This window comes from Aquarana catesbeiana, linkage group LG07 (assembly GCF_042186555.1).
Source record: "Aquarana catesbeiana isolate 2022-GZ linkage group LG07, ASM4218655v1, whole genome shotgun sequence".
Taxonomy (NCBI): Eukaryota; Metazoa; Chordata; class Amphibia; order Anura; family Ranidae; genus Aquarana; species Aquarana catesbeiana.
In genome coordinates this window covers 23,743,700-23,756,913 of record NC_133330.1, presented here as the reverse complement: position 1 = coordinate 23,756,913, position 13,214 = coordinate 23,743,700, and the positions used below count along the sequence as shown (strand labels likewise).

General features: G+C 43.0%; 1 protein-coding gene across 2 annotated transcripts in view; it reads left to right on the top strand.

Moving 5' to 3' along the window:
* TMEM43 (transmembrane protein 43) overlaps positions 1-13,214 on the top strand; it is a 38,982-nt gene that overhangs the window by 122 nt on the left and 25,646 nt on the right. The window contains exons 1-4 of one of the 2 annotated variants that reach the window (XM_073591773.1): positions 3-211; positions 2,266-2,373; positions 5,080-5,226; positions 8,123-8,257. In XM_073591773.1, the coding sequence (XP_073447874.1) occupies positions 5,092-5,226; positions 8,123-8,257 (270 nt within the window). In that variant the 5' untranslated portion in view covers positions 3-211; positions 2,266-2,373; positions 5,080-5,091. Of the gene's footprint in view, positions 1-2; positions 212-2,265; positions 2,374-5,079; positions 5,227-8,122; positions 8,258-13,214 lie in introns of those variants that run through there. The other variant, XM_073591774.1, reaches the window with a different exon arrangement.

The window sequence follows — 13,214 nt, the reverse complement described above, 5'->3', positions numbered from 1 at the left end:
TGTTGTCGGTCTGTTTTGTGTGGTTGCTACACTGGTCATACACAGGGAAGGGCGGGGACGGTTGTAGCTCCAGCTGTGGTCAGGGAGGAACCTTCATTCTCTGCCAGGAGGACACACTGCGCATGCGCACAACATCCTGACCGGGAGGAAACTTTGTATCAAGTTGTGAAAATCAGGAGAGGGGGAGGGGAAGGTGTGCACAACCAGGAGTGTAAGTGAGGGGGCTGAGGGACTACAACTCCCAGCATGGCATGTGTGTGTCTAGACGGGGGAGGGGGCTTTTCTGCTACAGAGACTGCTGTGTGTCCATCTGTCACCACATGTCTGTCTGCTTTCCATTTATATGTCTTATCTACTATACTACCATTATATATCTACCCTATGTACTATACTACCATACATATACTATATGTCTGTCCTATGTACTATACTACCGCTATATATCTACCCTATGTACTATACTGTCCAATCTCCTCCCTATGTACTATACTACCATTATATATCTACCCTATGTACTATACAGTCTATACTACCATTATATGTCTACCCTATGTACTATACTACCATTATATATCTACCCTATGTACTATACAGTCTATACTACCACTATATGTCTGTCCTATGTACTATACTCCCATGATGTCTACCCTATGTACTATACTACCATTATATATCTACCCTATGTACTGTACTGGCCTATCTCCTCCCTATGTACTATACTACCATATGTGTCAATGTCCTATGTCAGGGATCTCCAAACTACGGCCCTCCAGCTGTTGCAGAACTACACATCTCATGAGGCATTGTAAAACTCTGACATTCACTGACATGACTAGGCATGATGGGTATTGTAGTTCCTGAACACCTGGAGGGTCATAGTTTGGAGACCCCTGTCCTATGTACTATACTGTCCTATTTCTACCCTATGTACTATACTACTACTATATGACTGTCCTATGCACTATACTGTCCTATCTCCACCTTATGTACCATACATATCTCTGTCCTATGTACTATACTGTCCTATATCTACCCTATGTACTATACTACCACTTTATGACAGGACAGTATAGAGCATAAGACAGTCATATAGTGGTAGTTTATTACATAGGGTAGATATAGGACAGTATAGTACATAGGACAATCTCCTCCATGTGTACTATACTACCATAGGTATCTCTTTCCTATGTATTTCCTACCACTATATGACTGTCCTATGTACTATACTGTCCTATCTCCTCCCTATGTACTATACTACTACTATATGACAGTATAGTACATAGGACAGTCATATAGTGGTAGTATAGTACACAGGGAGGAGCTAGGCCAGTATAGTACATAGGACAGTTATATAGTGGTAGTATAGTACATAGGAGATAGGACAGTCATATAGTGGTAGTATAGTACATAGGGAGGAGATAGGACAGTCATATAGTAGTAGTATAGTACATAGGGTAGATATAGGACAGTATAGTACATAGGAAAGAGATACATATGGTAGTATAGTACACATGGAGGAGATTGTCCTATGTACTAAACTGTTATACTCTGTATAATCGCATAGGGGTATGTTTAATGTTTATTCAATAGGACAATATTGGATTGAAAATATTTTATATATATGAGAATATTTGCCTTTTATACATTTCCATAAGTCACAGGTTTGTTATATTTTATGGCAGCTTTAATATGTATTTATGTGTCTGAAAGCATTGTGATCATCGGTTAGCGGATTGGATATGGTCTTTGAGCGGCACTCACCGGCAGTGATACCCGGGTGACATATAACTTTGTCCCCCCCCCCCCCCGGTGCATATGCTGGTTTATGCCGAGTTTTTTTTAATACATATGTTATGGTTTTATATTTTTATTTTGTGTCATTTTTCTAACACATCGCACTTGTTGTCTCCTTTTCTTTCTTTTCACACTAGATATTTACCGTCATTATCACTTTCTTTATGTGGTATTTTTGTTGGGTGAAGGGAGGGGGATCTTCTTTTCCTCTCTCTCCTCTTCACCCAATGGAAACATTTCCTGAACTTTAAGTGGCCACAGGTGTGTTTCCCATTGGGATCTAATGACACACAAGATTTACTCATTTGTTTAATGATATGTTTAATCATTTTGTTTGGTGTATATATCTCTGTATGTATCTTTAGCACTCTAGCTATGACTAAGCACCGTATCGGGTGTGAAACGCGTCAGCAGCTGTGCAGTCAGTCTGTATTGCCCTGTGATGCTTTGATATCCTTTTTTTTAATAAAGGTGAACTTTTTTGGAGGCGGCTATCCAGCGTTCCATTTCTTCCATTATCTCTGTTGCAAACAGAACCAGCACCCCGCCTGATTGAGGAGACAGCTGACCTCAGGAGAGGTGATTACTTTGGAGCGGTGCACTCCTATACTAAACTGTCTTATCTCCTCCCTGTCTACTATACTACCATAGGTATCTCTGTCCTATGTACTATACTGTCTTATCTCCTCCCTGTCTACTATACTACCATAGGTATCTATGTCCTATGTACTATACTGTCCTATCTCCTCCCTGTCTACTATACTACCATAGGTATCTCTGTCCTATGTACTATACTGTCCTATCTCCTCCCTGTGTACTATACTATCATATGTATCTCTGTCCTATGTACTATACTGTCCTATCTCCTCCCTGTCTACTATACTATCATATGTATCTCTGTCCTATGTACTATACTGTCCTATCTCCTCCCTGTCTACTATACTACCATATGTATCTCTGTCCTATGTACTATACTGTCCTATCTCCTCCCTGTCTACTATACTATCATATGTATCTCTGTCCTATGTACTATACTGTCCTATCTCCTCCCTGTCTACTATACTATCATATGTATCTCTGTCCTATGTACTATACTGTCCTATCTCCTCCCTGTCTACTATACTATCATATGTATCTCTGTCCTATGTACTATACTGTCCTATCTCCTCCCTGTCTACTATACTACCATATGTATCTCTGTCCTATGTACTATACTGTCCTATCTCCTCCCTGTCTACTATACTATCATATGTATCTCTGTCCTATGTACTATACTGTCCTATCTCCTCCCTGTCTACTATACTACCATAGGTATCTCTGTCCTATGTACTATACTGTCTTATCTCCTCCCTGTCTACTATACTACCATAGGTATCTCTGTCCTATGTACTATACTGTCCTATCTCCTCCCTGTCTACTATACTACCATAGGTATCTCTGTCCTATGTACTATACTGTCTTATCTCCTCCCTGTCTACTATACTACCATAGGTATCTATGTCCTATGTACTATACTGTCCTATCTCCTCCCTGTCTACTATACTATCATATGTATCTCTGTCCTATGTACTATACTGTCCTATCTCCTCCCTGTGTACTATACTATCATATGTATCTCTGTCCTATGTACTATACTGTCCTATCTCCTCCCTGTCTACTATACTACCATATGTATCTCTGTCCTATGTACTATACTGTCCTATCTCCTCCCTGTCTACTATACTACCATAGGTATCTCTGTCCTATGTACTATACTGTCTTATCTCCTCCCTGTCTACTATACTACCATAGGTATCTATGTCCTATGTACTATACTGTCCTATCTCCTCCCTGTCTACTATACTATCATATATATCTCTGTCCTATGTACTATACTGTCCTATCTCCTCCCTGTCTACTATACTACCATATGTATCTCTGTCCTATGTACTATACTGTCCTATCTCCTCCCTGTCTACTATACTACCATATGTATCTCTGTCCTATGTACTATACTGTCCTATCTCCTCCCTGTCTACTATACTACCATATGTATCTCTGTCCTATGTACTATACTGTCTTATCTCCTCCCTGTCTACTATACTATCATATGTATCTCTGTCCTATGTACTATACTGTCCTATCTCCTCCCTGTCTACTATACTACCATATGTATCTCTGTCCTATGTACTATACTGTCCTATCTCCTCCCTGTCTACTATACTACCATATGTATCTCTGTCCTATGTACTATACTGTCCTATCTCCTCCCTGTCTACTATACTACCATAGGTATCTATGTCCTATGTACTATACTGTCCTATCTCCTCCCTGTCTACTATACTACCATATGTATCTCTGTCCTATGTACTATACTGTCTTATCTCCTCCCTGTCTACTATACTACCATATGTATCTCTGTCCTATCTACTATACTACCAGATGTATCTCTGTCCTATACTGTACTATATGTACCCTATGTACTAGAGCTGCACGATTAATCGCCAAGAATCGCTATCGCTATTTTTTTACCCGTTGCGATCTTGACAAAAGTGTTTCTCACGATTCTTGCTATGCAAAGAATTCTCTCCACGGCCATCAAAAGAAAGGAAGAAGAAGAAAAAAAACTGGGCATTCTGCAAAGAATCACAACATTCTTTAGCATTGGAACTTAAGTATAAACATTGTAATAATTTGTCAATGGAATAGACTTCAGTGTGTAAATGAGGAAAGTTTAACCACTTAAACACTAAACCTTTTTCTGACATTTGTTGGTTTCAAGTTAAAATCATTTTTTTTTGCTAGAAAATTACAAACATTATATATATATTTTTTAGTAGAGACCCTAGAGAATAAAATGGTGGTTGTTGCAATATTTTATGTCACACTGTATTTGCGCAGCGGTCTTTCAAATGCAATTTTTTTTTGGAAAAAATTACTTTAATGAATTAAAAAAAAAAAAAAAACAGTAAAGTTAGCCCAATTTTTTTTTTTTTTGTATAATGTGAAAGATTTTACGTCGCGAGAATCGTGATCTTTTTATTCTAAGCAAAAAAATTGTGATTCTCATTTTGGCCAGAATTGTGCAGCTCTAGGTACTATACTACCATATGTCTGACTTATGTACTATACTGTCATACCTCTCCCCCCATGTACTATACTGTCCTATCCCTGCCCTATGTACTGTGTCTATCTTCAGCCCGGTGAACTCTGATTGGTCAGTGTGGTCTATCACACCTCCTCCATAGTCTTTGCTGGTCATGTTATAGGGGGGCTCCGCTGACTTCCTGTTGTTGGTGTTCTCAGTACACAGATACGATGAGGGAACAACACACCACCGTGAGGACGGAGCCGAAGTCGGGATTCCTGGAGCGTCTTGGCGACACGGCCGGGGGGATGGGGATCGGCCTGATCTCCTTCTGTCTGTCCTTCTACCTTCTCTTCTCTAATGAGGTGAGACCCCCCCCCCCCCCATACCTGAGGACTGTACAGTCTGCCTCCTTCCATCCATCATCCTATAATACTCTCCTGGGCTGAACAGAGGGGATCTGATTGGCTGCAGTTTCGCAGCCCAGACCGTTCTTATTTCACTTGGATAAACGAGGGCCATGGGCAAAAAGGCAGAAAAATAGATCACAGGGCCATTAAGTAGCGGGTGTATGTGAATTGTTTCTGAAAGATATTGTTTAGTGTGACCTGAAAATTGCACGCGCCCAAGAAACAGAGACGCATTTTAGTACCTTATATTTTCCATAGGTGATGCTTTAAAAGCCCCCACAGATCATCAGCTTAGAGATAACTGTGATGAATTGTCCTAGGAATACTGATCTCACTCCTACGTACGTGACAATATATAGTATACATTTTATTTACTACCACATAGGGAACCAAAACGTCCCCTATGTGATTTATTTATTTTTCTGTGATAGGTTCTATTTGATGAGACATCGGGGGTCATTTAGGCCCCTTATGTCTCACGTGCCCTCCATTGAAGCTAATGAAGCACAGATCATATCATATTTCGGGGAGATCCATTGTATGTAATGATCCCGGGGAGATCCATTGTATAGAATGATCCCGGGGAGATCCATTGTATCTAATGATCCCGGGGAGATCCATTGTATGGAATGATCCCGGGGAGATCCATTGTATGGAATGATCCCGGGGAGAACCATTGTATGGAATGATCCCGGTGAGATCCATTGTATGGAATGATCCCGGGGAGATCCATTGTATGGAATGATCCCGGGGAGATCCATTGTATGGAATGATCCCGGGGAGATCCATTGTATCGAATGATCCCGGGGAGAACCATTGTATGGAATGATCCCGGGGAGAACCATTGTATGGAATGATCCCGGGGAGATCCATTGTATGGAATGATCCCGGGGAGATCCATTGTATGGAATGATCCCGGGGAGATCCATTGTATCTAATGATCCCGGGGAGATCCATTGTATGGAATGATCCCGGGGAGAACCATTGTATGGAATGATCCCGGGGAGATCCATTGTATGGAATGATCCCGGGGAGATCCATTGTATGGAATGATCCCGGGGAGATCCATTGTATCTAATGATCCCGGGGAGATCCATTGTATGGAATGATCCCGGGGAGATCCATTGTATGGAATGATCCCGGGGAGAACCATTGTATGGAATGATCCCGGTGAGATCCATTGTATGGAATGATCCCGGGGAGATCCATTGTATGGAATGATCCCGGGGAGATCCATTGTATGGAATGATCCCGGGGAGATCCATTGTATCGAATGATCCCGGGGAGAACCATTGTATGGAATGATCCCGGGGAGAACCATTGTATGGAATGATCCCGGGGAGATCCATTGTATGGAATGATCCCGGGGAGATCCATTGTATGGAATGATCCCGGGGAGATCCATTGTATGGAATGATCCCGGGGAGAACCATTGTATCGAATGATCTCGGGGAGATCCATTGTATGGAATGATCCCGGGGAGATCCATTGTATCGAATGATCCCGGGGAGATCCATTGTATCGAATGATCCCGGGGAGATCCATTGTATGGAATGATCCCGGGGAGATCCATTGTATCTAATGATCCCGGGAAGATCCATTGTATCTAATGATCCCGGGGAGATCCATTGTATGGAATGATCCCGGGGAGATCCATTGTATGGAATGATCCCAGGGAGATCCATTGTATCTAATGATCCCGGGGAGATTCATTGTATGGAATGATCCCGGGGAGATCCATTGTATGGAATGATCCCGGGGAGATCCATTGTATGGAATGATCCTGGGGAGATCCATTGTATGGAATGATCCCGGGGAGATCCATTGTATCGAATGATCCCGGGGGGGTCCATTGTATGGAATGATCCCGGGGGGGTCCATTGTATGGAATGATCCCGGGGAGATCCATTGTATGGAATGATCCCGGGGAGATCCATTGTATCGAATGATCCCGGGGGGGTCCATTGTATGGAATGATCCCGGGGAGATCCATTGTATGGAATGATCCTGGGGAGATCCATTGTATGGAATGATCCCGGGGAGATCCATTGTATGGAATGATCCCGGGGGGGTCCATTGTATGGAATGATCCCGGGGGGGTCCATTGTATGGAATGATCCCGGGGAGATCCATTGTATGGAATGATCCCGGGGAGATCCATTGTATGGAATGATCCCGGGGAGATCCATTGTATGGAATGATCCCGGGGAGATTCATTGTATCGAATGATCCCGGGGAGATCCATTGTATCGAATGATCCCGGGGAGATCCATTGTATCGAATGATCCCGGGGAGATCCATTGTATCGAATGATCCCGGGGAGATCCATTGTATCGAATGATCCCGGGGAGATCCATTGTATGGAATGATCCCGGGGAGATCCATTGTATCGAATGATCCCGGGGAGATCCATTGTATCGAATGATCCCGGGGAGATCCATTGTATCGAATGATCCCGGGGAGATCCATTGTATCGAATGATCCCGGGGAGATCCATTGTATGGAATGATCCCGGGGAGATCCATTGTATCGAATGATCAGGTATAGCAATATCAGTAACAAAAGTTTCTCAGACTGTGTATAGAAGTCACAAGACTGCCATATACTGCTGATGAGAAAAGGGATTTAGCAGTTTATATTTACTAAAATAATTGTATTTCCATGTTCTGTGTACTGAGGGAGATCAGATATAGTGAATGCAGAGTCCTGGGTTTAGTAACACTTTAATTCCTTCAGTGTTTTTTTGGATGGAGGAATGTATTTTTTGTTGCACCCATGTGAGTATTTTCACCAAGTCTTGTTTGCAGCATTGATGTCCTCACACAGTCACTTTTCCAATGTCTTCTTGCAGGGTCGAGCGGTGCAAACGGCGAAATCCCTGGACGAGGGCCTGTCTGTTGTACTGACGATCGGGAACATCCAAAGAATAGACCCCATGAATGAGGCAAAGTTACTCCATGTATCTGGAGTTCTTCAGACATCTACTGTAAGTACGAATGCTGTGAAGACCAAGCGGCAGTAGTGGTTTCATTAAAGCGGTATTAAACCCAAAACCAAAAATGTAATATATTACAGCTTACCAATCATTAGATGTGGTGGCTACATTAGTTTTTCTTTTCACTTTTTTTTTTTGTCTTTTTTTCACCTGGTGATCTGGCCAGTAACACACCTTCTGTATTAGCGTGCCCCCACTCTGGATGGAGCGCAAGGGGGGTACCTTTGAACAGCAGCATTGTCAGCCTGGGAGGTGGGGGGGAGTGTTAGATGTACTAACAGATTTAGATACATTAACAAATGTGAAGCCAAACCTTTTTAAATAAAATCTGATCATTGTAAGCACCCCTGCCACTGCTTTCGGTTTGCGAGTGTTGTCTTCAAAGACGAGCAGGATTCAAGCCTCTGGGTGTGCAGTACTGCTTTTGGCCAGAGGTGCGGGGGCGCCAGTGACACTTGGAGACACTCCGTTCCCGAGTGTCTCCGCAGGTTGGGCACCAGGGCGCTAAACACAAGAGAGCCGGCGCATAATAAGGATCTTGGCTTTCAGGCACTTTGGTGTTGAACGCTGAAGTGCTTGAAAAACTCCTCCAGTGTGAAGACCGCCTTGGGCCGCTATGTAGCAAAGTCACAGTAAAAAGCATGTGAGATTTTTGCTGTGTTTCAGATGCGATATGCACCGAAATTTCAGCGGCCAAAACATATCGAGCGAAAATAGAGTTATCGGCATTTTGCCAATAAGAGAAAAAGGTACTGAAAACGCATGCGATTTTGCAGTGATAGTACCTCGATCTTACTGTGCCTATGGAGTGTTTTTTTTTGTTTTGTTTGTTTTTTTTTAAATTTTATAGATCATGTGACAAAAACCGCATCAAAAACATAACACGGGTGCGTTATCAATGCGTTCTTGCTGCATTTTTTAATGCATTTCAATGAGGAAGTGTGTTTTTTTTTTTTATTTTTTTTTTTTTTTTCTGACCAAAAATGCAGCAAGCAGGATTTTTAACATTACAACGGAAGCACAGCAGACCAGTTTGAAGACATACATAGAATTTAAAGGCATTCTGCTTGAGCTTTTCTTGCGCTATAATGTATGTATGTGTGTGTGTTCTCTATCTATATATAATGTATATGTGTCTATCTATCTATCTATCATGTATATTTGTGTGTATGTATGTGTATATATATATATATATATATATATATATATATATATATATATATATATATATATATATATATATAATTTTAATAACTGTCGTTTTCGTTTTTTGGCCAAGTGCATCCTGCATTTTCGGTTTCGGCACCAAAATTTCCATTTGGTGCACCTCTAGTTTCCTGTGCGTATCTAGTGTATTTTTTTTTGGGTTGCCTGCACCTGTATAAAATGGACATGTGACTCAAAAAACGCACCAAAAATGCAAATCGCAGTGTGTTCTTTTTACCTCGCTTTTACAGCGATTTCCATTCATTTCAATTTTTTTTTCTGTGCGTTTTACAAAAACGCACCAAAGATGCAGCATGCAGGACTTTTCCTAGAGGTTTCTTGCAAGATAAAGACGCAGAAAAAAACGTATCAGTGTGAAAGGGCCCCTAAGGCCCAATTCACACCTATGGCATTTTTAGTGCTTTTTGCATTTTGCAGATTTGCACTACAGTCCATTTCAACGTGGTTCCCTATGGAGCACGTTCTGCAGGCAAATCTGCAAAAAGTACTAAAAAAATGCATAAAAAATGCATAGGTGTGGATCAGGCCTAATGGTGCAAATGCAGGCTGCACACAAAAAGGGGATTGAAAACCGGCACCTATATAAATGATTCCACTACATTGTATATTCTGCATTGAGGGTTTAATAACACGTTTTTATCTTGGTGCTCGGACAAGCTTTACTCCTATAAATTGTTGTATAAACCTCCTAAAATACGTGTGACGTGATGAATTTGCAATGTTGGAAGGCTGTCAGACACGAGGGGCGTTGGCGCTGATGAGTCATCGGGTCCAGGAGACTGAAATCTGGAATAAAAGTCCTTTGAGAAGAAGAGAGTGGAGATACGGGTTTCTAAACATTGATCTTTAAAGGAAACCTGCGCTAAGAGAAATAGATTTTCTCAGGTCCTCAGAAAATGCTAGTTGCCTTGATCCATATAACAGCCAGGCAACTAGTATTTTAATAAGCATGTCACCGCTCCCCCCCCCCCCCCCCACATTCTTTTCTTGTCAAAGGTTTGGGCTGCAGGGGAGAAAAGTGAGATCACTATTTGGCACAGGTGCCTGGACCACAAGACTGAGTAAACAGAACAAAGGCGTGGCCCCATTGTCTCATTCCTCTTGGCCCTCCAGCTAGCTGCAGATCCCCCCAACTTCCCACAGTCCCTTCAACCTTTCATGGTGGCCCAGAGCACCCCCAGACTCTCTTAAGACTCCTCAGTCCCCACGTTGCCTGCCAACCTCCCACAGTGCCCCTTGGTCCTCCGCAATGCCCCATAGCTTGCTGCTAAACGGCCTTCAGCCCCACCACAGTGCCCCCAACAGTGTCCTACACATTGCCCCTAAAAAAAAAAAAAGACAAAAAAAATCACCAGCCTCCTGGATAGACCCCCATCCTCCTCCATGGACCCCATCCCCTATAAGAAGCCTCATCCTACTTCAGGGCCACCAAAGCTGCTGCAGAGTCCCCTAACCCCATCAGATCCTCCATCCCCCTCACAGTAACACCCAGCCTCATCCAGAGCCTTCCGGAATTTTAATACATATTTTTTATTCCCATACTCTTTATTGCATGAGTTTTTGTTTTTTTTGTTTTTTCTTTTTGCTTTTGGGGCATGGAAGGTTTTTGAAGAAATTAACAGGCTCTGGTCTCAGTTGAGAACCACTGGCAAATGAGGCCTTCTTCACGTGGGGCGTACATAAGCATACCCCTATGGAGGGGAGTTAAAGTGTTTGTAAAGGCTGAAGGTTTTTTGCATGAAGGTAAAAAAACCTTCAGTGTGCAGCCCCCCTCCCCCCCCCCAGCACCCCAATACTCACCTTAGCCCTTTGCAATCCAGAGATGTTCACGATAGCCTCAGCTGGTGCTCATTGACTGAGACAGCAGAAGGAGCCCAATTGGCTTCCACTGCTGTCGATCACAGCCAGTGAGCCAATGAGGAGAGAGTGCGGTAAGTATAACATGTTTGTTATTTTTTAAATATAAAAAACAAAGCTTTAATACAACTTTGACCATGGGGTTCTACAGCTGTTCCATGGCTGTGCACCCGCACCTGCATTAATTTCAGATTAGGCAGTGGCAGTGTCCGTGCATCCCAGTTGACATGAGTGGGGATGCATGGAACACCTTTGCATTCTTGTGCAGGTAAATACGACCCTCCACAAGGGTATGTAGAGTATCTCACAAAAGTGAGTACACCCCTCACATTTTTGAAAATATTATTTTCTTCTATCTTTTCATGTGACAACACTGAAGAAATGACACTTTGCTACAATGTAAAGTAGTGAGTGTACAGCTTGTATAACAGTGTCAATTTGCTGTCCCCTCAAAATAACTCAACACACAGCCATTAATGTCTAAACCGCTGGCAACAAAAGTGAGTACACCCCTAAGTGAAAATGTCCAAATTGGGCCCAAAGTGTCAATATTTTGTGTGGCCACCATTATTTTCCAGCACTGCCTTAACCTTCTTGGGCATGGAGGTCACCAGAGCTTCACAGGTTGTCACTGGAGTCCTCTTCCCCTCCTCCATGACAACATTATGAAGCTGGTGGATGTTAGAGACCTTGTGCTCCTCCACCTTCTGATTGAGGATGCCCCACAGATGCTCAATAGGGTTTAGGTCTGGAGACATGCTTGGCCAGTCCATCACCTTTACCCTCAGCTTCTTTAACAAGGCAGTGGTCATCTTGGAGGTGTGTTTGGGGTCGTTATCATGTTGGAATACTGCCCTGCGGCCCAGTCTCTGAAGGGAGGGGATCATGCTCTGCTTCAGTATGTCACAGTACATGTTGACATTCATGGTACCCTCAATGATCTGTAGCTCCCCAGTGCCGGCAGCACTCATGCAGCCCCAGACCATGACACCCCCACCACCATGCTTGACTGTAGGCAAGACACACTTGTCTTTGTACTCCTCACCTGGTTGCCACCACACACGCTTGTCACCATCTGAACCAAATAAGTTTATCTTGGTCTCATCAGACCACAGGACATGGTACCAGTAATCCATGTTCTTAGTCTGCTTGTCTTCAGCAAACTGTTTGCGGGCTTTCTTGTGCATCACCTTTAAAAGAGGCTTCCTTCTGGGACGACAGCCATGCTGACCAATTTGATGCAGTGTGCAGCGTATGGTCTGAGCACTGACAGGCTGACCCCCCCACCCCTTCAACCTCTGCAGCAATGCTGGCAGCACTCATACGTCTATTTCCCAAAGACAACCTCTGGATATGACGTTGAGCACGTGCACTCAACTTCTTTGGTGGACGATGGCGAGGCCTGTTCTGAGTGGAACCTGTCCTGTTAAACCACTGTATGGTCTTGGCCACCGTGCTGCAGCTCAGTTTCAGGGTCTTGGCAATCTTCTTATAGCCTGGGTCATCTTTATGTAGAGCAACAATTCTTTATTTCAGATCCTCAGAGAGTTCTTTGCCATGAGGTGCCGTGTTGAACTTCCAGTGACCAGTATGAGAGAGTGAGAGCGATAACACCAAATTTAACACACCTGCTCCCCATTCACACCTGAGACCTTGTAACACTAACGAGTCACATGACACCGGGGAGGAAAATGACTAATTGGTCCCAATTTGGACATTTTCACTTAGGGGTGTACTCACTTTTGTTGCCAGTGGTTTAGACATTAATGGCTGTGTGTTGAGTTACTTTAAGGGGACAGCAAATTTACACTGTTATACAAGCTGTACACTCACTACTATACATTGTAGCAAAGTGTCATTCAGT